The 25666-nt window shown below is 44.9% G+C and overlaps 2 protein-coding genes across 2 annotated transcripts in view; one reads left to right on the forward strand and one right to left on the reverse strand.

Moving 5' to 3' along the window:
- Nucleotides 1-25666, forward strand: part of LOC147679786 (myoferlin-like) — a 3853508-nt gene that overhangs the window by 2170369 nt on the left and 1657473 nt on the right. The window contains exons 15-16 of the mRNA XM_086943347.1: nucleotides 16767-16792; nucleotides 17245-17310. Of these exons, the coding sequence (XP_086799473.1) occupies nucleotides 16767-16792; nucleotides 17245-17310 (92 nt within the window). The remainder of the gene's footprint in view (nucleotides 1-16766; nucleotides 16793-17244; nucleotides 17311-25666) is intronic.
- Nucleotides 2495-3467, reverse strand: LOC147679788 (t-SNARE domain-containing protein 1-like). Its single transcript, XM_086944669.1, has 2 exons — nucleotides 3041-3467; nucleotides 2495-2754 (listed from the first exon to the last, which is right to left on the reverse strand). Exons 1-2 carry the CDS (start codon nucleotides 3465-3467, stop codon nucleotides 2495-2497), a joined length of 687 nt encoding a protein of 228 aa, XP_086800795.1.

Genomic DNA, 25666 nt, shown 5'->3' on the forward strand with positions numbered 1-25666 from the left:
GTTCGCTTTAGACCGCGGGTAGCTAGTTATTTAAAAAAACAATGGTCCTAATCATAGAAGGGATAATCAAAAAAGTTTTTATAGACTTCAATAAGTACTATAAAGTTGGCCGATATAAACTTTTCGAAGGCAAAAGTTTCACGTTCAACAATACTAGTCAGATGCCACACGTTTTCAAATTGCGATACTTGTAACGTAATTTATCTAATACACTGCCCTTGCAATAAAAGTTATATCGGCCAAACGACACAAAAAGTAAAGACAAGAATCTGCCAACATAGAAGTTGCATCAGGTGCAGGACACCGAATGCCCCACTGGTTGATCACTTCACAGATGCCAACCATAGCGAGGATGACATTCGTTGGACAGTCTTGAAAGCATTGAAACTACCGCAAAGAGACGGCAACATGGCACAATTACTGAACAAAGAAGAACTTAAATCTATAATTCTTTTTGACTCCATGAGAAATGGGCTGAACAGAACAGAAGCTACCTGAACTATGAACTATAAACTACCTGAACTATATTCGATTCAACTGAGTGATCCCCTAAACCAGTTAACACACAGATGTTAATGGTGTTAACTTGAACTTTTTTTTGACCACTGAAATATGTCCAAATCCTTGATTGATTTTGAAGTTTTGACCAAAACGGTTGAATGTGGCAATACTAGTTTGAATCGTTCTACTTGTACATATGTATATATTAGTATATAAATAATATGTAAATTATGTAAATATTGTCACCAAATGGCACGGGAAACCTTCACAATTATGGCACTGTAATTAAACACACTGGCTTGTCCGCTTCACAACCGGCACCCACCACCCCTCCTCACCGCTCCAAGATGGCCACCGCCGTTGCCATCCCACAGTCCCCACAGTCCGACCCTCTCTTTTCACGCCCCAATTCCAAAATGGCGCGTAAACACTCCAGGTTAAAACCAGAACATCCCTGTGCCCGATGGTTCCGGCTATCACGCGGTACACAGAGGAACGACCATAGCATCCACTCCACCTGCGACTCTTTCGAGGTAAGCCCATCGCTCCCTCCCTCCATCGCCCCCCCTCCTCCTCCCCCCTCCAGCTACCCGATCTCCACGCAGGCAAGGGTGGTCCTAGTTTGGCTAATTACCCCTTATCTTTGCTTTAGCTCCAAACGGAACCAAACCGCCATTGTATGCGGCATTCTTGGATATCCCCTCAGGTCCCGGGCTCATTCAGAAACCCGAAGCGTACTGTTCCAAGACACTTGGTAACTACCAGGACACCACGGTAATTTGTCTTTTTCACTTCTTCCCACCCTTGGTCAATCACTGGTTTTAGTAAAGCAAACGGGACACTTGTACTTTATTTCAGGAGGACACATCCCGCGCCCTGGCCTATGACCAGATAAAGGACGCGTGTGACTCTCCCTTGAACCACGATAAGGTCAGCGACAAGTCTAACCCCATTACCACCGCGTCTCGCCGCCTTGCTTCACAAACACGAACCTGCACCCTTTAAGTTATGAAATTCACTGCACCGTTTCGTCAATCCAAACACATATAATTCTTCTCCAAAACCGCCTTACATGCGGTATTCCTTGGTTGGAATAATCCATCTCTCCCCTAGAAACCGGTCCCTTCCACACTGCGCTGAATATCCTTTTAGTTTGACAAACACATGCCTGATTTATTCAATGCGTCGTCTAGCTGTTTTCACTTGCACCAATCTAGTCATCAAATCACTCGAAGCAAACCACTGCCGTTTTTCTTTGACAATCTTGGCCAAGCAACCTTGGAAGCATGATAAAACTCCTTTCCCCCCATGTTTTTTCCCCCATGCCACCGCAGCGCCGTACCCACAAAGCCTTGCTCAACCCGCTATGAATTAGAAATCCCGCCTCACAAGCACAATTTTAGCCCCGGTTTTTACAGCACCCTGAAGACCGAGTCACAAACAATTCAGTCCGTAATAATGGTGGCACCTTTCACCACCAATTGTTGTTGACATGCTTGAACTTGAACCTTACGTGATTCTCCTGGGTCACTATCCTCTGGTTTTTTTTCTCCCCTTATTCCAACAGGCTAAAATGTTAACAACCAGGCAATTATATTAATAGTCCTGATGATGATCCCGCTAATTTAGGAGCTTGGGATCGAAACGTTGACTTTCACAAACAGTGCTGCAAATTAACCATTGTATTTATGTATTGTGGTTACTGTCGGTTAGAGCTTGCCGTATTATGTAATGAGGTGCAAGCAACGATTGGCTCCAAAGTTATTTCCTGATAATTTGTTTGTTTCCCACCTTTTCCTTATTTTCTTTCCCTCATGTTGGGTACTGGACTGTGCCCTACTGTATTTGTTTGTGTTTTCATTTTTTCATATCCATACATTGATTTAATAAACATTCTACGTCCAGCTGGACATAGGAATCAACTTTATAGTACTTATTGAAGTCTATAAAAACTTTTTTGATTATACCTTCTATGCTTAGGACCATTGTTTTTTTAAATCCTTGGCCTTCCCAGCACAGATGACTCTGAGGTTGGTGTGGGGGAGAGTGCTGGTGGTTCAAACTGTTGTGACCCAAACAGAAGAGGTGACAGAGGCTGTGGTGTGGTGGGTCTCTCCGGTGTAGTGGCTGCCTGCGCTGTGGGTGTGTTTTGAAGCACAGTGCTTGGACCTGCTTTATCGGTTGTTTTGTAACTCCTCTCCGTTGCTGGTGCCCTCTCCTCCCTTTCCTGCACTGTACTGCGCGATGACTCTCCTGTGGACAGATATGGACATTGGTTCAGTGGTGATGTTCACCTGTGTGTTATTATTAAATCACATTCCTATCACACAATTGCCTAGTCCTCAACAGCTTTTGTATGTAATGTGTGGCATGCCTTGCTGATTTCTATGTTGACTGCTTTGATGAATGTTCCTATGACTACTTCTCCCATGATGCATTGCTGGAAATAACTATAACCAGTTCTGGAGTGTGATGCAGACAACCACATTCGGGAAGGGAATCTGGGAAAAGGGTGGGGATTGAAGTCCATGCATCTTACCTTTCTTTTTCCCAGCTCTGGCTGAGCTGTCAGCATCCCCAATCCCATGGATACTTTCAGGCTCCAGGGTAGATTCCACCAGCTGCTCCAGGTCTGTCAGTCTTGGTGCTCTGTTCCTCCCTCCACCGGTGGCTCCGGCTTCTTTCCTCTGTGCTGCAATTATTTTTTTGGTAATGATCTGCAGATCATACCACCTTTTTTTGAGGTCTTCTATGTCTCTGTGTATGATCCCAATGGCATTTACCTTGGACTGGATCTCCAGCCAGGTGTTCCTTTTGACTGAGTCTGCTACATGCAGAGACTGCTTGCCAAACAGCTGGGTGTGGTGTTTGACGACCTCCTCAACCAGCAGCTGCAGTTCTGCTGGGCTGAATTTCAATTTTTTCTTGCACTCAGCTGCATCCTTCTGGACATCCTGGGATTCCATTCTGCTGCTCAGATATGCTCAGGACTACCTGCTCCTCTGTGTTTCCTCCAGCTCTCCAAACAGTTCAGTTGCTCTGCACCTGCATGGGTGTGGCCACTTCCAGGTACTGGGGTGGGGTGGTTGCAAGGGATTGGTTGATTCCTCTGTTGCTTTGTTGTGGATTGTGGTGGGTGTTCCTGATTGGTTGACAGGCTCACATGGGTCTTTTTGGATTTTCCGATTCGGTATTTACCGAATCAGTAAATACTGATTCAGTAATTCCCATTCATTCCTATGGGCCTGGAGGCCCATAGGGTTGAATGGGTATTGCCGATTTGGTATTTACCGATTCGGTATTTACCGATTCGGTAATTACTGAATCGGTCAATTTTTCCGATGTTTTACCTACATCCAGTTTTCCGATTCTTAAATACCGATTCGGTATGGATCGGTATTTAAGAGTTGGTAAACTAGAATTACCTACATCTGGCCCTTTGTTCCTTGTTGCATTCTGTTTATGAAAAATTGAGAACTGATAAAAGTAACATGCAAAGTGTTTCTGGTATTCGTAATCTTCTGGACATGTGTTCTGGTTCTACAAAACTTACGCAGAATATCCAGCAAGATGTTCAGGAATTTCTAATGTATATGCTTACCTATTGGAAAATGAAGGCAAAGAAATTGAAAATCTTTTTGACCTTTATTATAAATGGGAACATCAATGTGAAAATTGTATGTTTACATGTAGCACTAACATAGACACTGAAAGATTTATATATTTGACATTACCAGACTGTAAATCAGTGTCTTTCAACAAACTAGTTAAAGCAGCAAATCAAAACATGGAGTATAGCCAATGCAAAGCAGAAATGTTATCAGCATTATTTATGGAAAGATATGCACAATATATCATTTTAATGATGCAACGTTGTACAGCTGATGGAAGAAAATTTGGAAACTTTAAAAAAACATTTTGTAGCAAGTCAACTATCAATATCAGGAAGAACTTTTGTAGCAGTAGCATTAATTTTTCCATGATGGTCCTTCTACAACATCTGGACATTACACTGTCTATTTAAAATGCTATAAAGGATGGACATATTGTAATGATGCTCAGTTGGTTTTTAAACAACGTTTGCCTAGCGAATTACCAAATTCCTACCTAATATTTTTAAAGCCAAAGTTTTAGGAACATAATTCGGCCTATGAGAAATTTATTAATATGGATTTTTACAATTATTATTGGACAATTTCAATATAAAGGATTTCAAGAATACTATTTGGCCTAGAGGAAAAGTATATATTTGAATTAAGGACTTTTTCTTGCAAATCCTGTCAGCATATATTTTTAAAGAACTTTTTTTACAGTGTATGAAAATTAAAAATAATTGTTCATCGTATTATTATTTGAGTTCTTTCATATTCAAGTAAGAAATTACTCTTAGAAGAAAGCATTTTACATATGTGTGATTTGTATTCTATGGTTTATTATTGAGCATGTAGTTTTTGTGGAATGTTCAGAAATAGTTGGGTATATGATAAATATGTTAGATGTCGTTTTTTTTTAAACAATCTTGATTGTTTTTTTTTTTGCCCGCTGTTATGTGATGAGTACGATTGAAATCACTGTTTCTAGTGAAATTCAATATATTCTGAGAAGAGCAAAAAGGCAAAGAAAATAATTTATAAAATGTTAATATTATGCTGTGTTGTAAAAAAATATACTATTATATATTATACCTGTATTTTCAGAAATTTAAATCATAAAAAACAACTGTGAAGGTAAGATTAACTAAGTATTCATATGCACAATGGGCTGTGTTTTCACACTGGTGAAGAAAGGGGGGATGGACGGAGTAGATATGTGTGGAAAGATGCCCTGTGGCGTTTTAAGTTACAGGATAAAGTTGCCTTGAATCCTGAGTGTCAGTGATGTCACTGACCATGTCATGAATGATGTAATATGTGACATCATCAGCAGTTGATTGCGGGCGCGCCACTTATAGTTAGTACAACTAACTATAACAGAGGAATTTCAATGGTTTTGTGCGAGTGAAATGTCCAGCTAACACCCCTAAAACCTATGGTTTTTTCAGTGAATATATCTATGGTTTTTTCAGTGAATATATATATACATATATATATATTTATATATATATATATATATATATATATATATATATATATATATATATATATATATATATATATATATATATATATATATATATATATATATATATATATATATATATATATATATATATATATAAATATATATAGTGAAAGGGCTCCCAAATTGAGTTTTTTCTCCCAGGAACCACACAAATGACTCGCACACCAGGGTCCGTGTTGGAATTGCGTTTATTGTTGACGACTTTCGACCAAACGTTTTTTTCGATAGCCATATATATATATATGTGTACAGAGATCTTTAGAAAAACGACAGCAGGCAACTCGGTGCTCCATTCGAACAGCTGCCACCCTCCTAGCTTTAGGTGGGCAATCCCGTTTGGCGAGTTTTTACGCGCCAGGAGGAATTGCAGCACTGAAGAGAAGTATCAGGAACACAAGAAAATAATGCATGAGAGGTTCAAAGTGAGAGGTTACCACACCAACATGTTGAAGAAAGGCGAAGACAGAGTAGCCCTCATCCAGAGAAACGATGCATTATTTAAAGACTCCAGAGCCAGTCCCCAAAACCCAAAAGCCCCTATAAGACTAATAACCACCTACAATACCCAGTCCTCAGCTTTCAGCCAGATCATAAGGAAAAGATGGGACATTCTCTTACAAGACAAGGTACTGAAAGAAAGGTTAGATCCACATCCCTCTATCACCTATAGAAGAGGAAAGTCCATCAAAGATCTAATTGTACAGAGCCACCTAGAGAAAAAGAAGACCTGGCTGGCAGCAAAAGGTGGGTTTTTCAAGTGTGGGAAGTGCAAGGCCTGCAGCCACAGCTCAAATGTAAGGGAGGTCGAGCTTAAAAGAATAAAAAGAAAATGGAAAATAACTAAAAACATCCAGTGTACCACTGACCATGTCATATATGTTGTGACTTGCCCTTGTGGCAAATGGTACATAGGCTCAACCACGTTCCCTGTAAAAAAGCGAATTTTGGAGCACTGGCGTGAAATCACAAACAAGGATTTTGCATACAGTACGGCCAAGCATTTCCACCAATATCACGATGGAGATTGGACCAAGGCGAAATTTTTCGCACTGGATTCCATCCCCAAACATGTCAGGGGAGGGGATCGTTTGACAGCTTTACGCAGAGCAGAGTCCAAATTTATCTTACAAGCAGGGTGTATCTTTCCCTTTGGGATGAATATTGACGAAGAAATGTATGTCCATCTATAAAAATACTGTTCGGCAGGCTTCCCAGCCTTCCTCTTAAGGTACTCTGATTTCATGACATATCTCTTCAAATATGTCTTTTAACCGATATTGTTTTTCAGTTTTGTTTGGTTTTTCGTTGTAAATAGGTTGATTATATGTAAAGTTCCAAACAGGAGATAATTCTGGAAAGTAATGACCTTGTGAAGATTGCTATGTTTTCTCTCAAGTGTAAATACACGGATGATTTCAATGTACTAATATGTTCTATTTTTCACTTTTCCCTCTCCCTAGAGCATAAGACCACGTCTAGATATGAAGCAACAAACCACTGATAGAAAATATTGCTATGAGCACCAATGCTTCACTTGGAATTATTGATACAACTATGAGCACGAGATCCGTCTCCTATTTCTTTTTCTATGGGAGGGTAGAGTTAAATTGACACTTTTTTTCACTAACTGACATTGTTGACTAGAATTGAACATAGCTCCTCTCTTCACTTACTTTAACGTTTATGAAATGAGTTTGGTACACATTAGACGTTGATACAGAGGGTACTACACCCAAGCGATCTTAGTCTTTATAGATATGTCTATATCCTCTCTCTAACATTTAACTTTCATCCCTTCTGGATTAATTCTTTCTAAACTTTACAAACCTATTCTTCTTGGTAAATATACCATGGGTACTACACCCTAAATGAACATTTGATAACGTGTCATTTTTTATTTTGAAATGTTATGTTGTTATTCACTAAATATTTTTTCTTTAAAACCAAACAATGGGGAAAATGCATTAATTTAGATACTCATTGAGTTTCTGTTTTTGCTGAATAAAACGCATTGCTTTTAAGAGATCTCCGTGTGATGTTTGTAAACACGGAGATCTTTCTTCCCTTTCCATGATAATGCAATTGCATATATACTTGAGTGAAAAAAACGCTGGTCATGTGACCAAGAGCCCGTGAGCTCGAAACGCGTCGTTTATGCCCGAATAAACAACTTTGAAGTACCTGATGGTGTGGCTCGTCATCCTTGACTAAACGAAAGGATTCTGTAGATATATATATATAAACAGGAAGAATCAATATTGTCCCTTGGTTTATCGTACTGCCCACCATGCGATTTCAATTATGCGGACGCGAGAATGGACACCTACAGGTTTGTCCGTAAACTAAAATTAAACAAGTTTCACAGTATGCAGCCCAAACGTAACCCTGTAAATGCGAACAGAAGTCCGACTTTATTAACTGTAGGGGATCAGGATACATTGGATGAAATATGGTCCCTACAGCAAGAAACCGATGGCAGTCAAAGAGGCGAAACCAGTTCAAATTATGATACTGCAGCAGCCGGTTTAACTCCTTTCAAACCCAAGTCCACGTTCCAGCCAATTATGCTTCGTGACAATATCGATGTTTACCACGACTTGGTAGTGAAAGAGTTGAAGCAACTACACTCTGTTACCAATGGACGGCGGAAACATATGACGAAGCAAAATATGTGCTATAATCAATTGATCAAAAAAATAGGCACAGATGATAACATTGTGGTACGTCAAGCAGACAAGGGGGGCAATGTTGTTTTGTGGCCCCGGACTTTATATCTGGAGGAGGCCGAAAAACAATTAAACGACTTTGCCTGCTACAGGAAGAGTAACTGGCCTACACTGAAGGCGACATGGGGGGATCAAAAAGCAAAACTACAAGCATGGAGGAGTGCAGGCATCATAACGGAGGATGAATTTAAATTCATGAGGAATGAATATCCGGTGGTGCCTACATTTTATTTGATCCCCAAGGTGCATAAGGACTGTGAAGTACCACCTGGTCGCCCCATTATTTCGGCCATTGGCAGCTCCCTGGAAAATGTATCCAGGTACATAGACTTTTTTTTGCAAGACTGGGTAAAAGGGCTGGATTCTTTTGTGAAGGACTCAACAGATTTTATCAACAAAACAAAGAGACTAGAATGGAGCCCAGGATTTCTGTTTATGACCCTTGATGTGTCATCATTATACACGTCAATAGGACACCGAGATGGTCTGAAGGCAATTGAACACTTCTTGAACAGGCGTCCTGTGTATTTTGGGGTACACAACAGAATGTTGTTAGCAATGATTCAGATGTGTTTGGAGCAGAATTTCTTCCAATTCAACAACCAAATTTACCAACAAGTAAGAGGTGTTGCAATGGGGGCCTGTTTCTCCCCGAGCTACGCATGTTTGCACATGGGGCTCTGGGAGGAACAGGTCCTGGGGGGGGAACTGCGTACGACCATGGATCAGCATGTAGTAACATACCTAAGATATATAGACGATCTGTTCTTTATTTGGAGAGGAACAGAGGAATCGGCAAAACAATTTGTTGATAATCTAAATGCTAACGGCTTGAATTTACATTTTACTTCATGTATTAGTACTAATGCTGTGAGTTTCTTAGACATGGAGGTCTATGCAGAAAGTAACTGTATCCGGACCAAATTGTATAGAAAGCCCACCGCGGGCAACACCATCCTGCATGCCTCGAGCCACCATCCACGCCACCTGATCCGCAGTATTCCCTATGGTGAGTTGCTGCGGATCAGGCGGATTTGCAGCAGTGATGAGGAGTGTGAACTAGCACAGAGAGCCAGTATCAACAGGTTCCTAGCCAGAGGATATTCCAAGGATGTACTTGAGAATGCCCAAAAGAGAACTAGGCTTATGTCTCGTGAAGTTGCACTATTGCCGAAAGTTAAAGAGGTACCCCAGAGTGGAGAACTAATTAAGCCCCGCATGATTATTACATTTAGCCGCCAGCATTCTGCCATTAGAAGAATTTTCAATCGAAATTGGAACCTTATATTGGGGGATCCAATTATTGGCAGTAAGGTTGTGAACAATCCACTCGTCACTTTCAGGAGATCTGTATCTATGGCCAGATCCTTAGTTAAAAACAGCTTGGAACCACAGATGTCGAATACCTGGAAGGCCCTGGGGAGGGGGTTCAAAAAATGCTCGCAATGCAAAGCCTGCAAGCATGGAGTCAATAAGACCAATTATGTTGTCCCGTTCTCAGAGACCCCGAAAGAGATTTCCAAGCGTTTGAACTGCAAAACAGACTATGCAGTTTATGTGCTGGAGTGCAGTTGTGGGCTCCGGTATGTGGGGAGTACCCGCCTGCCGGTGCACCAACGTGTGCTCCAGCACATTAGAGCCATCAAAAACAAGGATCAGGCCTATCCTGTGGCGAGGCATTTCGAGTCAGACCATAACTCCAATCCAGTTCATCTTTCATATTTTGCAGTAGACACAGTTTGGCCCATGAAGAGAGGTGGCAATCGAGAGGCGAGGCTTCGTTTACTCGAAACCAGATATATTCTGGATATGAACAGTAAGCAACCACATGGGCTCAACGCAACTGAAGATCTGCACACATGCTTGTAGAATTTTTTCAGAAATAGTAATGAAATCTTCTAGAGCAGGTGCTTTTTTAACAACCAGATGTTAGGACTGTTTTGATAACGGGTTCTAAGAAGTAGCACAAGGCTAGTTCAGTTGCAAATACAGAAGTTTAAAACTGTGGTGGGCAGTATTTTTCAGAAGGGATTTTCATTGATTACATTGATTATTGTTGTTTTGTGCCAATTGCTCTGACTGCAAGTAACATGTACTATTGGAACACTAAGTTCATTAGCACAATCTGCCTTTCTCGTTTCATGTATTTATGAGAGCAGTAACATCTAGAGAGGGCAACCTTGGATGGCTATCCATGGAATTTTTTGTGTTAAAACAAGAACATATAGAATGTGAAAAAGAGAAAAAAATGTTTTTAATTCATCACTTGCACAAAAGAATAGAGGGAAAATCAAAAATAAGAGGAAAGTTTATATTTATGCACTCACTGTTTTGTGCTGGGAATGACTTTTACATCGAATAGCGCAGTTATATGTTTTGCAAGGGAGTATATGCTCACTTGAGCTCTATTTATTTCTTACAAATGATATTTGATGCTGCCCACTTGGGCTTTATTCTGAATGTTGAAATTCGTGCATACTAGATGAGAGTATCAAATTTACAACCTGATTAGATCAATTATTGAATCAGGTTGTGCAGTTTCTAAAATGTTTAAATATTTATTTATTTATTTACATATTTTATAAACTTGTATGTATGCACTGGTCAAATGTTCAATGTAAAAACATGTGAAGCAAAGTATTTTTTCCATGTTTGTTACTCTTGTTGTAACTAAAACGCGCGCACTGTCACTTTAAATCCCGGCACTTGCTCTCAGCAACTTGCCATGTGACCAAGCTTTGCAAGAGGCGAAACGCGTTATGGCGGCGGCAGGCTTGCTGGAGAATAAAGACTTCAATTGAGCACTGAATCTGGGTCTGTTCCTTCGTCATTGTCTAGCTGTGTACTGGGGCGGCTGCTCCAGTTTGACGAACTTACGTTCATATATATATATATATATATATATATATATATATAAATATATATAGTGAAAGGGCTCCCAAATTGAGTTTTTTCTCCCAGGAACCACACAAATGACTCGCACACCAGGGTCCGTGTTGGAATTGCGTTTATTGTTGACGACTTTCGACCAAACGTTTTTTTCGATAGCCATATATATATATATGTGTACATATATCCAACAAGGCTGCCTGCTAAGTGAAGAGAGCCACCAAACACGTAAGGAGTAGCCACACATTTATTGTTGCAGGGAGCGTTAAGGAACATCAGGTTGGTGTTCACGTTGTTAAGTCCAGCTAGTCGACGCGTTTCGTGTTAACACACTTTTTCAAAGACACTGGACGCTGAGCAAGATCACGGTGGTTTCAAGGCACCACTAAATGCTGTCCAACCACCGCCCCAGTCGGCGTGTCCTCAATGAGGCCCGATGGTCCTCGTAGTACGCTTACTTGCTCCAGTGAGAGCCGTGACTTTGCCCCGCTATTTATACCTGGGCAGTGATGAGAGCCCCGGTGCTGTAAAGCACTCCAGCGACTACGTCAGAATGTTGGGGTTTCCTCGGTTAGATCTGTTTGCCATTCACGAGAACGCGCACTGTCTGTCATTTCGCAGTCTCCAGTATCCGATATGGGGAGCGTTGGGGTGCGTGTTCCAGTTAGATTGGGGTTGCATATCTTCTTTACCTGTTCCCTCCCACACCCTTGATTCCTCCCAAGTCATATTGATCACCCCGGATTAGCCAATAAGTGTGTGGTACACAGACTTCTTTCACCTCTCATCGCACCCTCCGCTACGACTCCCTTTCAGGGCAGACATCATCTCGAAGGGGCAGGTTCTACGCCCCAACCTCCAGAGCATGCACCTTCATGACTAGAGATTGAACCGGAGTTCTTTCTCCCTCCCTCCGGATGTGGTGGATGTTATATTATCGGCCAGAAGACACTCCACCAAATCTGTCTATTCTGGTAGGTGGGCCAGGTTTGGTAAATGGTGTGGAGAGAGATCAATTGCTCCTTTGCAGGTCCATTTGTGTGATATTCTGAGTTTCTCTCTTTCCTTGGCTCAACAGAGTTTTTGAGAATCTCCACCTAGGACAATCTATCACTTTACCCACTTTAGATCCTCCCCCTCACCCTTCTAAGGATGAGGAGAGAACTCACCTCCTGGACCCTAAGAGGGCGTTAAGTTTCTACCTGGACAGGACAAAAGACTTCAGGCTGGATGACCAATTTTTCATCGGTTCCGTGAGCAAAATGAAGGGCAAAACTGTCCAGGTGGATAATCCTCTGCATCAAGATCTGCTCGCCTTGGCCGAGAAGGAGCCTCTTGAAGGTATTTGCGCTAATTCTACAAGAACTAAGTCTTCTTCACCTTTAGCTAGAGGTAGACTTCTGCAAGGCTCCAACTTGGGCCTCCCACAATACTTTTGCAAAGCATTACTGCTTAGACTCAGAGATGAGGAGGGATGGCCACTTTGCAAGTTCTGTGCTGCAAGATTCTTTGGTATAGGTAGGTTGGCACCCTCCCCAGGGAGCGGGTGTGCCTAGGGATTCAATTAAAAAGGTGTGGAATCCACAGGCAGATGTATCCATCAGAAGAACAAGTTACTTACCTTCAGTAATGCTTTTTCTGGTGGATACAATATCTGCTTGTGGATTCCTCACTGACCCACCCGCCTCCCCGTTACCTGCCTACTTATACCGAAAAGATTTTTGGCATGAAATTCATGTATTTCATTATTATTAGAAATGCTGTGATGCTTGTCACTAGGAAATGTCTATGTTTAAGAATTTCTAATTTCTTTTCATCCTTAAGTCGCATACTGTGTATACTTAAGGAAATATTGTATACTGTGTATACTTGTGAAATGTTGTTGGTTCACCCATTCGCCTCATAAGCATAAAAAAATGGATGTAACTGACGTCAGCACGCTGACAAGATCTTATGGCTCCAATGACGTCACTCGGGGTCGCAAGCAGAGCCATTCCATTGTGATGTCCTCTTCGACATGGGAGAGCTATGGAGAAAAGTTTCAGTGGAATGCTGCGCAAGGGGTAATTCAAAAGGTGAGGAATCCACAGGCAGATGTTGTATTCCCCATAAAAAGTGTCATAGAAGGTAAATAACTTTAGGTCACTTCAATTGTTGACAGTCTCTTGGTGTGGAAAAACTGAGGGATGAGGTTAGCGCGCAAGCTTGTCGCCCATGTACAACTCTGTGTTGTCATGTCCATTGCGTGATGGAGCTGCTGCTTATACTGATGGTGCCAGTTACTGGCATGTAAGTGCTCTTAAAACATTTCCAGTTCCAGTCTCATTAATGGAAGTATTCAGAGTATCCACCAGAAACAACAATACTAAAGTTAAGTAACATATTTGCCAGTACCAGCGGTCGAAGTACATTAAAGAAAGTAAGGGGTCTGCGATGCTGTGCACAATGGGGACAGGCGATTTAACATGGGGCGGAATCAAAGGCGTGGCTTAAAAACTAAATATGCTGTAACTTTTGTCAATCTTTCATCTACAGGTATGTACATATAAATTAACACACAGATTAAATGTAAAATAAATGCAAGATAAGTTAATCATTGGGAAATGCACTATCATACTTTATAAAACCGGTATTAGTTAACGCACTGCAGAGGTCTGTGTCTGTTACAGACGGCCACAGAATTGAATGCTGGTTGAAGCTGTGGCAAATAGTTTGGGGTTAACACAGGCCCCTGCGGCCCAGGGTCCTGTGTTATTACGTTCCTTTAAAAAGCACACACTTCACCACTCAGCTTGTACCTCCTTTCCAATATGATTAAAAAATAATAAATCTGTGTCATAAGGAAGTGTCAAGTAATTCCATTAATTAAAACCAATTCCGGCATCCTAGCTACTGTTACATTTGCAGATTGACCCATTGTACATTTACATTTCTTTCAGACAGCAGTCACTCTGGCAAGAAGGGTTGTGTAGCTGTCTGCCCCTCCCTCAGATTCACAGCACAAGAGACTCCCTGTCTTTAACGTAGGCTGAAGCATTTCAGCTCTCTGAGCTAACCGTCCCTGGACGGTTATCTTTTCACAGAAAGCAGCTGAACTGTTTTCCTTGAATTAAAAAAGTATGAACAGCCTCTTTGGAAATATTGCTCCAGCGGCGGTTCTATCAGCAAATCTGAATGCAACGAGCTGATCGAAATCGATCTTTCAGAACACAAAAATCACCCTTTTAAAAATAGATAAACTTTCAGATTCCAGTATTCGGCGCTCTGGGTGGGAAACGATCTGGCATAACCATTCCGTGCTGTACAAGGGTAAGCCATTACAAAATGATATCTGGATTAAAAAGGTTTTTTTTTCCCACACCAACTATATAAGGGTTCATATCCCCTCTTCTTCAAGGAACTCCAATCCGAATATAATCTTGCCCCACTTGAATTTTATACCTTCCTGAAGGTTAAGGCAGCGATCACTAAAGCACAATTCTCTGCAGACCCTTCCTCTCTCCCGTCCTACCTCTCTAGACTAAACAGACTAGGCCACCAGGTGTCCTGGATCTATAAACTCATACGCCAGCAACACTCCAATCTTAATAAACAAATCTTAAAGTTCTGGGAATCACACTCCTCCTTCCATATATCTGATGTAGATTGGGCCAAAAAATGGGAACCTACCATGCGACACAAAATCAGCCCTACACTTTCCCAGACGAAATTCTGGCTTCTGCATAAAGCCTTTTGGACACCAGCTCGTCTTTTCGCCCACAACATCAGAACTGATGCGATCTGTTGGAACTGTAAAGTTATGGACGGTGACCTTGAACATCTTATACTCCATTGCAAATGCTTGGCCCCCTTTTGGGATAAGGTCTTCGATTTCCTCAAAAAGGTCCTCTCTCCCCCCCCCTCAAAGCCACGTCCCTTAACGACAATGAAAGAGCCCTATTAGACTTACTCCTCATAGCTGCAGTGAAAGTGGTTCTCAGTAATTTGAAAGATACTCGCAAATCATCCTTTGCCTGCTGGCTAAATTGGGTAATCAATCTTAGAGGTTCAGACAACATATCACTTCAACACTCACCATGGCGACCCCCTTGGAGACGAATGTGGGACGCTCTAGACAAATATTTTAACTCCTATAAACCACCTTGAACCACCTACATACACCCTAGACCCCAGCCGCCTGCACTAAGCATGGGCGGAAAATCCGTTCCGCTCGCGGATTTTGCGGATTTTCGGTAAATTAGCAATCCGCGAGATTCACGAATTTCCCGCAAAATCCGCGAGCGGAACGGATTGGGTCAAAAGTTCAAGCTGACTTTTGTAACTCTTTTGGAAAGGCGCCGGCAAGCTGCCAGAGCCATTCTAAAATAGTTACAAAAGTCAGCTTCAACAGGAAGCTCTAATAGATAAAGTAAAGCAGGTGCTCGAGTTGAAGGTCAAATTCAGTTACACAATCATTAATCACCCCAAACTTGGGGTGATTAATGATTCTGTAACTTAATTTGACCTTCAACTGAAAGCACCTGCTTTACTTTATCTATTAGAGCTTCCTGTTGAAGCTCTTTGTAGCTATTTTAGAATGGCGCTGGCAGCTTGCCGGCGCCATTCTAAGTGGGGCTGAGGGCAGGAGGGCACAAAAGTGGGACAGAGGGCAGAAGGGGATAAAAAATGAGTGGGGCAGAGGGCAGAAGGGCACAGAAACGAGTGGTACAGAGGGCAGAAGGGCATAAAAAATGAGAGGGTGGCAGTGATTAAACAGGCAAAAACACGCGAACACGCAAAGTGCCCCGCGAATACCAAAAATGAAAAAATTTGCACGAATTCCCGAATTTTGCGGATTGCGAATTTGCGGATCGCGAATTCGCAAAATTCGCCCATGCTTAGCCTGCACTTTACCTCGCTTTAGACCCGCCAAGGCTCCCTGCCGATCTAGCCGGTTAATAATTCCTTCCTGTCAGATGCTTCAATAACCTGTGGACTAGCTCACTGATACTACTGCTCCCATTGATGCAAAATGTATATTCAAATTTAATGTTTTTCTTCATTATCCTATGTTATCTTCTGATTGCTTCTGATTGATTGTTTATGCTTTTACCTTCCTTCCAATTGCCGAATATGATAGACACTACTTTACTCCCACGTACCGCTACTGCTTACTTATGACTTCTGTGTATTCAATGTATTTATTGCTTGGCACTTTTGCATTTGTTTATTTTGAAACTACCAATAAAAACTTTTGAAATGAAAAAAAAAAGTATGAACACATCGTGCCCCTCTGATTCTGTCCACTTCGTCCACTGGTTAGTACCAGTTTCAGATAAAGATCTGAAAATGCACATTGTTATTAAATGCAGCAACCTCTGTCTGTCCAGTTCTAGGAAAAGTTTACATCTCTGACACTGCACTGTAATCCCGAATTTCTTTTCATGTTCGAAATTGCAATTTATTATTAAAACAAGTCACATGTTTTGACTCATAAGTGAGGTTTAAAACTATTGGCACTACATGTGTACCTTTTTATTTCCTCCACAGGTTCAACAACAAAAATAAAGCATGAGGTGAGAAGACAGTTGGGGACTTCTCATTGTCAAACCCCAGGAGGCAGCGGTGTTTTTTTACACTTTGGGCCTGACGGACCACCTTTGGATAGAGAGTCTCACCAACTCATGCCTCTGGAATAGGGAACTTTTCTCACACCACCTGTGGCAGGAAGATTCTCTCACACCTCAAGGCGGAGTGCCTCTTACACATTAGGGCTGCAGAGTACTTCGCTCACTCGTTTTATGTGGCAGAACTCTTACTTAACCATGTCTCTCAGAGTTGCCCTCATTCACAATTTGTGGTGCAGGAAGCATCTCCGAGTCAGGAAACCTCGGTTACATTATTGGGGCAGAGTGGGGAGGTAGTGAGCAAGGAGTTTCTTATGTTATTAAAGTGTACAAAGCTTTAACTCCTTTTATTTTATTTGGATTCTTCCTGACCTGTGACCCCTGCCTTTTTCTTTATGTAGGTGCTGAAAAACGAGGTTAAGGATGGGAACATTGGAACAATACTACACAAGTCTTCGAGCAAGGAGGTCAGTCTATAACATACAACTCAGTTCAGTTTTACTCTGTGGATGCTTCTTCCAGCCTTTCACAACATGGGTTTTTCTTGAATTCGGACCCAAACTTATTACAATTTAGGGTACTGTTGAGACCCAGTTCCCAGTCTATGACGATTGACCACTTAAAGCTCCAGGTGGATATGGTGTTTAACTCTCAGAGAAATCATTGAACTCCCAGTCGATGGCCATCAACTACATAAAACTCTTCTCCGCTGTAGGAAGGTAGGATCCTTCTGCCCCACTTTTTGGCTGGTGTTTGTGTTTTTCTGACTAGTCTAACAGGGATCCTGCGGATCAGGACCCCAGTTTCTGTGCTTCTTCCGTAAATTGGGCATGGTTAGAACTTAGGTACAACCCTGTTGTAACCATGTAAGTCCCTTGTATATGGTACCTAGGTACCCAGGGCATAGGTACACCAGGGCCCCTCCATGGACTGAAGCATGTATTATGCCACCAATGGGAGACCACTCAAATTGTGACTGTAGGCCTACCATTGCAGCCTGTGTAAGCTGGTGCTAGCACCACTTACAACAGATGTACGTTTCCTTATATCTGAGGTCACTGCACTTAAAACGTATAAATCAGCCCTAAGGCAGGCCTTTCTGATAGATACATCTGCCGGTGGATTCCTCACCATGTGAATATCCCCCTATGTCAGCAACGTTCGGAAAATTCTTTTGTAGCACGCCGGCGTGGACGACGTCATAGGGGCATGGCATTGCGCGCGACTCCGACTGACCTCACCGACTCCTTATTACGCCTACGTCGGCATGATGACATCAGTTCCCTTTTTTCCGCGTTGTCGATGCTAATGGTTTCTTGGGATCTTCTATTGTGCGGATAGTAACTTTGTTACTATTGTGAACTTTTGTTCTGTATCTGTTTGGACTGTCTTCCATTGAAGATGTCATCGAAGAAGACAGGATTTAAGCCATGCGACTTGTGTGCCAGGATGATGTCCATTACTGATCCTCATGGTGACTGTTTGTGGTGTCTGGGGTCGGATCACAACGTCAAGGGTTGTCGTTCATGTTCGAAGATGAACCCAAAGGCTCTTCGAGAACGAGAGGCGAAACTCCTTCTTGCCAAAATTAAGGGTAAGGATACCAAGAGGACTTCGAGGTCAAGATCAGGGTGCTTGGTTATAAGTGTGAGGTTTCCCCTGCATGAGCAGGAAGCCCCTACAACCTTCAGAGTCCATTCTCCTGGGTTGTGTGAACATCAACCATTTCGATATAAAGAGTAGCGATGCGTCATACGCGATGGCTAGCTCTAAACTGGCTGTAATGAACCCTATTGTGTTTGGTATCAAACATGTTAGAATCATACCCCAACACTGCGAACGGAGTTGCAGGTAGGATTCTATGCACTGTAAAGCTCCTCTATTGGGCACTCAGTGCTCCTGGTACAGCAAACTATAGCTGCTGCGGACCAGAGAAAGGATTCTGCCCTCCTGCTGCTGAGCCAAGCTCCAGCAGGGGAAGGCAGGACAATAGGGTTCCTGTCACAGGGAGGTGTGACCACCTCCCAGACAAGACTAAGTGGGTGATTATGATGGCAGGCGGATCGCCACCGCCCGGCTGGCGATGGCAATCCGCCCACCATCACAACCTGATTAACCCCTGCCATAATACCAAGCAAAGTGCAAAGTGCGTCCGCCGCCTTTCCGCCGGTCGGCAATCGTTACGATTGCTGGGCAGACTTGGGCACTAATATGGAGGCCTACCAGGCACCGCCATCCATATCTGAGTGAAACAGGTTAGTATTAGATTCCTTACCTTAGAATATCCCAGGCGTCAGTCTGGATCCGGAAACTTTTGCGTAGCAGTACCCTTGCGGATCGCTAGGCGTCGTCTACGCCTCCGCGTCCGCGGGGATGACGTCGCCTGGAGTACTTAGACGCCGCCCTCGTGCGCTGACGTCAGTTCTTCTTTTTTCCGCACCAGCAAGCGCCGATGCGGAAAAAGTGGTACCTTTAAGTCATTTTTTGACTAAACTTTTTCGATCCCTTTTGATCTGTTTTCGAGTCGAACATTGGTGCCGGTCGGGATGCCCGGGCTCAAACCTCTGCCGACTGCAACCGACTGATGTCGGATACCGACCTCCATCGCAGGTGCCTGTATTGCTTAGGGGCCGCCCTTGACGTCGAAAGCTAGGCGGGAGCGGTCGCGTAAGGGCCTCAAGCTCCAGCAGTCGGCCCCGCGGCGCATCACAGCTCGGCGAGTCGACACCACTCATCGGGCTCCAAGTCCTCAGGTAAGAGGCACAAGAAGTCGAAGAAGCGACACTGCTCTTCTGACTCCCCTGACGCTCGCGCGAGGTGGCCGGGGGTTCGGACGACACCGCCCTTGCGGCTCCGCCGGAGCTGCAGACATTGTAGCCTGCTCAATTCCCGCTGCTCCCTGTGCAGAACACGACCCCGGAGGAGATCAATGCCTTCCTCATGGCCATGAGGTCGCTCACTCCTCTGTCGGGTTCCGCGGGGCCCAAAGGCCTGACTGGGAGCCCAAGCGGGCTGAGTGCTTCGGCCCCGGCACCATCGGGTGCTTTGGCCCCGACGACTTCGGTCCCGACGCACCAGGGCCCCGCCGGATCCGTCGGAACAGGGTCGCCGCTGGTTGACCTAACGACCCCTATGCCGGCATCGACTCCTAGGGGGCCATCGAGTGCGTTCATGGGCCACAAGTAGAGTGTGGTTTTTACTCCCACTACTTTCTGGTTCCCTAGAAGAGCAAAGGGGGCCTACGCCCTATCTTGGACATGCGGAACGTCAAAGGCTTCCTCCGGAAGGAGAAGTTCAAGATGCTGACTCTGGATCAGGTCTTAGCTGCCCTAGACGCAGGAGATTGGATGGTGGCGTTGGACTTGAAGGACGCTTATTTTCACATCCCCGTCCTGCCAGCCCACCGGCGCTACCTGCGGTTCACAGTAGGCCACGAGCACTTTCAGTTTATCCTGCTCCCCTTTGCCTTACCAGCGCCCCTCGGGTGTTCACGAAAGTGATGGTGGTGGTCGCAGCTCATCGGCGCAGATTAGGGGTGTTAGTCTTCCCCTCTCTCGATGACTGGTTGTTGAAGGAGGGCTCGCCCCAGACACCTCCAGACTACGGCCGACCTCCTGCACCTGCTGGGGTTCTCCATCAATGTGCCGAAGTCACACCTGTGCCTCTCTCAGAAGCTCCTCTTCATCGGAGCGGTTATGGACTCGGCGCAGTTTCGGGTTTATCCTCCTGAACAGCGGGTTCTGGATATTCAGGCTCTGATTCCGATCTTTCAGCCTTTATCCCGAGTCTCGGTCAGGTTGACGCTGCGGCTTCTGGGGCTGATGGCCTCCTGCATCCTTCTGGTCCATCACGCCAGGTGGCGGATGCGGGCTTTGCAGTGGGACCTGAAGTTTCAGTGGGCCCAGCATCAGGGCAACTTGTCCAACCATGTCTTGATCTCGGAGGGCACTGCAAGACAGTTGCAGTGGTGGCTCACGGACCACGATTGGGTCAGCGGCAGATCCCTCTCCCTACCCCAACCGGAGCACGTAGTTGTGATGGACGCGTACCTCCTGGGCTAGGGGGCCACATGAGAGAGGCGGAGATCAGAGGCCTCTAGTCTCCGGCAGAGTCCCAGCTCCACATCAACCTTCTGGAGCTGCAGGCGATCCGACTCGCACTGAAAGCATTCCTCCCCTCTGTCCGGGGGAGTGTAATGCAGGTGTCACGGACAACACCACCGCCATGTGGTACTCCAACAAACAGGGTCGGGTGGGGTCGGGGACCCTGTGCCAGGAAGCTCTGCACCTCTGGCAATGGCTGGAACATCGGGCGTGACCCTGGTGGTTCAACACCTGGCAGGTTCGCTGTAAGCCAGTGTGGACTAACTCAGCCGTTGGTGCATGATGGATCACGAATGACGTCTGAACTCGGACGTGGTGCAAGGTCTCTTTCAGCAGTGGGGAGAGCCTTGGTTAGATCTATTCGCCACAGAAGAGAACGCGCAATGTCATCAGTTCTGTGCGTTGGAATTTCCAAGGCGGCACTCGCTCGTAGATGCTTTTTGTCGCGAGTGGAGCTGCGGTCTGTTGTACGCCTTTCCGCCTATACCACTTCTGCCTAGAGTACTAAAGAAGATCAGGCGCGACCGGGCCCAAGTTATCCTTGTGGCTCCGGACTGGGCACGAAGATTCTGGTATCCCGAGCTACTCAGCATGTCAGTCGATCCCCCGATTCGTCTGCCTCTTCAGGAGGACCTTCTGTCTCAGCAGCAGGGGACGGTCCTCCTCCGGAACCTGTCCAGCCTCCATCTCCATGCGTGGAGATTGAGCGGCAACAGTTGAGACCATTTGACTTGCCTCCTGAAGTCTGCGATGTGATTCTGGCAGCCAGGCGTCCCTCCACAACATCGGTATACGCCTGTAGGTGGAACACATTTGTGGCATGGTGCACAGCAAAGGCTGTGGATCCACTCTCTGCCCCCCTTTCTGAGGTTCTCCTCTTTCTTCTTTCTCTTGCCCAGCAGGACTCTGCTCTCGGCACTTGTAAGGGCTACCTCTCTGCCATTTCTGCCTTCTTAAGGGTCCCTGATCAGCCCTCTCTTTTCAAGTCCCCAGTTGTAAATAGGTTCTTGAAGGGCATCCCTCATATGTTTCCCCCTGTTTCTTTCGTGATGCCTCAGTGGGACTTGAATCTTGTTCTGACTTATCTGATGTGCGCTCCCTTTGAGCCACTTCATAACTGTCCTCTTTGTCTCCTCCTCTTAAGACTGCATTCCTGGTTGCCAGGAGAGTGAGTGAGCTCCAGGCTCTTTCTTCACAACCTCCTTTCCTTTCTGTCCATCTGGACAAAGTTGTGTTGCGTACGCGACCCTCTTTCCTGCCCAAGGTAGTCACAGCCTTCCACCTCGAGCAGTCCATCACCTTGCCCACCTTCTATCTGCCTCCACATCCCTCGAAAGAGGAAGAGAGGCTCCACCGTCTGGACTCAAAACGTGCACTCTCATACTATCTGGATCGCACAAGCCAGTTTCGGGTGGATGATCAACTCTTTGTTGGTTACATGGGCGCTAAGAAGGGACGTGGGTGCACAAACGGACCATTTCTCGATGGGACGTTTTGTGCATCAAGGCTTGTTATTCACTGGCTCCACTCCTGTGAGCCTCCTGTGAGCCCATTCCACTCGGGCCACGGCGGCTACTACTGCCCTGGGGCGGGGAGTGCCCTTGTAGGACATCTGCCAGGCAGCTACGTGGACCTCACTGCACACGTTCGCAAGACACTACTGCCTGGACAGCGCAGTCCGGAGAGATGGCTTTTTCGGCCGTTCCGTTCTCCAGGACTTTCTGGTGTGATTTTTGGTTCGCAGACCCAACACCGCGGTTGGTATTGCTGGGGTATCTATTCTAAGATAAGGAATCTAATACTAACCTGTTTCTTTCAGATGCACAAGTTATTTACCTTCAGTAACGATATATCTGTATAAACAGTAGTTAATATTAGATTCCTTACCCCCCCACCCATCCTCACCATTATGCAATCCGATATCTAGGGTCAAGGTCAACAATTTTCAGGGCCCTAGTTTCATGGCACCAGTGTTGGTTTTTATCATGGCTCTGCGTTTCTGGCGCGGAAAAGCTGTGTATTAGAACTGACGTCAGCGGGCGAGGGTGGCGTCTAAGTACTCTGGCGATGTCATCCCGGCGCCAATGACGCCGACGACGGAAGCGGAGCCGCAGACGCCGGCTAGCGACGCGCAGGGTTACTGCTACGCAAATGTTTCCGGATCCAGACTGACGCCTGGGGATATTCTAAGGTAAGGAATCTAATACTAACTACTGTTTCTTACAGATATATCGTTACCGAAGGTAAGTAACTTGTGCATTAGGATGGGTGTTTTCAAAGGCCTTTCCATGGCGGCAATTTCCAGCTAGAAGTAGCCACTACTAATCTATGGAATAACACTGTGTACAGACAGGGCAACCAGCCTGGTGTAATCATAGTGTGGTGTAGCTGTAAATGGCATGATGCACTTCTGAAAAATGATAATCATTCGCACTGCCGTAGTTTCAAATAAGGACTGGTCTGTTCTCGCTTTGTTATGTTGTGTCATTTATAAGTATTTTGTTGGTTTTTTGATGTCCTTGTGAAATGTTGCAAATTTTGTTATTATTGTTGTGCGGAATTATTTACGCTGTATCTTCCTCTATGACATGAATTAAATGTTCATCGTGTTTGTACTAAAAAATAAATGAAATAAGAAAAGGTGGAATAAAAGCACCATAACCACCTTAGAATTTAAGGTGGTTATTTTGAATGTACTAATTATCAATGCACGTCCAAACCACTTTCTCATTTTCTGCCAAGGAAAGGCTGGGGGGGAATTGCTTTGGGGGCCCGTTGTGGACCCCCGGACTTCACTTGAGGGGTGTCTATGGTACCCCCTACATTGCCATGCGCAAGGTGGCAGGCACCGCAATGCACAACATGCCATTTTGGCATTGCGCCGAGTGCTGCTGCTTACAACACCACCCGCCACAATGTCAGGATTGCGGAATGCGACGGCCAGGGTGATGGTCGCATCCTAATCAGTGGTGCGGGACCGCCGCTCGTCTGGTGGCCGGTCCCAGTACTGCTAGGATAGCGGGCGGACTTTCATCATAATGAGCACAACCCTTTCCTTAGGTTATTAAGAGCTTAACTGAAGGTGGGTCCATAGATTCGTGGTGGGAGAAGATTCCGATCGGAAACCACTTCAACTGTCAGGGCATGGAGCCCCAGGACTTCATTTTGGGAACTGAGACTGCAACCTTGAAGAATTCTGCTGCTCCTGGTCTCGTCGCCCTGCATGTCTTCTGCAACGTCTGTGCCTGTGCTCCATACATATTCTTCACAAGGCCTGTGGCCATCCAAGACACCTGAAGGAATCTCCTTTGGAAATGCATCTGCAGGTACCGCAACCACGCTGACTGGTCTGTTCTTGAACTCCTACAGACTCTGAAAGGTTCAGCAACACAGGTGGTGGTTCTGCAATTCCCTTGAGCCGTGCACTGTCTTCACAGCAATTTTTAAGCCAGTATCCCTCGTCAGAACCGCTGGAGCAGTACTCATGTGCACTGCACCAACTCTCTGTTGCCAAGGCTTGCTGACTCTCTCCTCCAGAGATTTTTGGGTCCCAAGAAACTCCATCCTCAAGCATTTCCTGCAGCCAAGATCTTCACCTGCACTGCATCCTTTGCACTGTGGGCCTTCTTCCTTTGGGGAGCTGTTCGAGGTCCTCTTGTGACTCCTGTGCCTTCTGCCTGAGGGTTTTCTTTGGCTCCAGTGGGCTCTCCTGTATGCTTGGGGCCTGCTCGTGGTGATTCACTTGGACCTTGCTGGTCCCGACACTGCACCTTCATCGACGACTATGTTGGTTATCGTTGCCAGGCCTTGTTGGTGCCTCTGTCGGTCACTGACCCATTAGCTCTTGACGTCCGACGTGGGAGAGCTCGTGAATGGCTCCTGGTCTTCTACAGCATCTCCTTGTCTGGACAGCTGTAACTTCAAGGGCACCGTCAACTCCCCTAGAGAGTTTTAGAAGGTTATCTAAGACCACTAAAATCAGAGTTGTCTGGATTACTGCAGGGTGCTACACTTACATAAGTGGGCACCATATACTAAGCCAGCCTCCTACATCCGCTTCAATAGTATCTTAGGAACCGCACATGCAATGTTTCAGCCTTTCTTTTCCTCCCAGTCTCAGTTGCTCAATTTCCATTCACCTCTGAGCCTTAGCCTCTTATTTAAAGTATATGTTACTCATTGTTCATCAATGTTTTTATCCGGTCAATCTGTTAGAGACCTCTAGTTACAGATTTCTTACCTAGGAATATTCCCCAGGCGTGAGAATGGATCCGGAAATGTTTGAGCAGAACTCCAGCACGCTGGTGTCATCCATGCCAGAAGTGACGTGTGCAGTGCCTTTATAAGCACAACTCAGGCACCCTGATGTTAGTTCTTTTATTTCCGTGCCAGTCATCCGAAGTCAGCTACACCCAGCCAAAATGTACAGATTTTTCCTTGATTACCTTTTTCCTTGACTTTTTGACGCAGCTTTTTTGAGATCTTCTTCTCCTGGTATGTCAGGGATGTTTCCTAAAAATACAACAGGCTTTAAACCATGTGGTGTCTCTCAACAGCAGATGTTTGTGACAGACCTTTCTTTGATTTGCCTTTGGTGCTTGGAGTGGGACCATGACTTTTGAGGGCTGCCGCGACATGAATCCGAAGGCGTGGAGGGAACGACCCTTGAAGCTCCTTGCTGCCCGACATCAGACGACCCTTCGAACCCGGTTGCATGTTT

Source organism: Lissotriton vulgaris, chromosome 11 (assembly GCF_964263255.1).
Source record: "Lissotriton vulgaris chromosome 11, aLisVul1.2, whole genome shotgun sequence".
Taxonomy (NCBI): domain Eukaryota; kingdom Metazoa; phylum Chordata; class Amphibia; order Caudata; family Salamandridae; genus Lissotriton; species Lissotriton vulgaris.

Excerpts from the sequence above, each read along its gene's own strand:
- LOC147679788 (XM_086944669.1), bottom strand. The coding sequence starts at position 3,467 with ATGGAATCCCAGGATGTCCAGAAGGATGCAGCTGAGTGCAAGAAAAAA. Across the intron at positions 2,755-3,040 it reads CAGAGCTGGGAAAAAGAAAG|GAGAGTCATCGCGCAGTACA; the intron begins GTAAGATGCATG and ends ATCTGTCCACAG.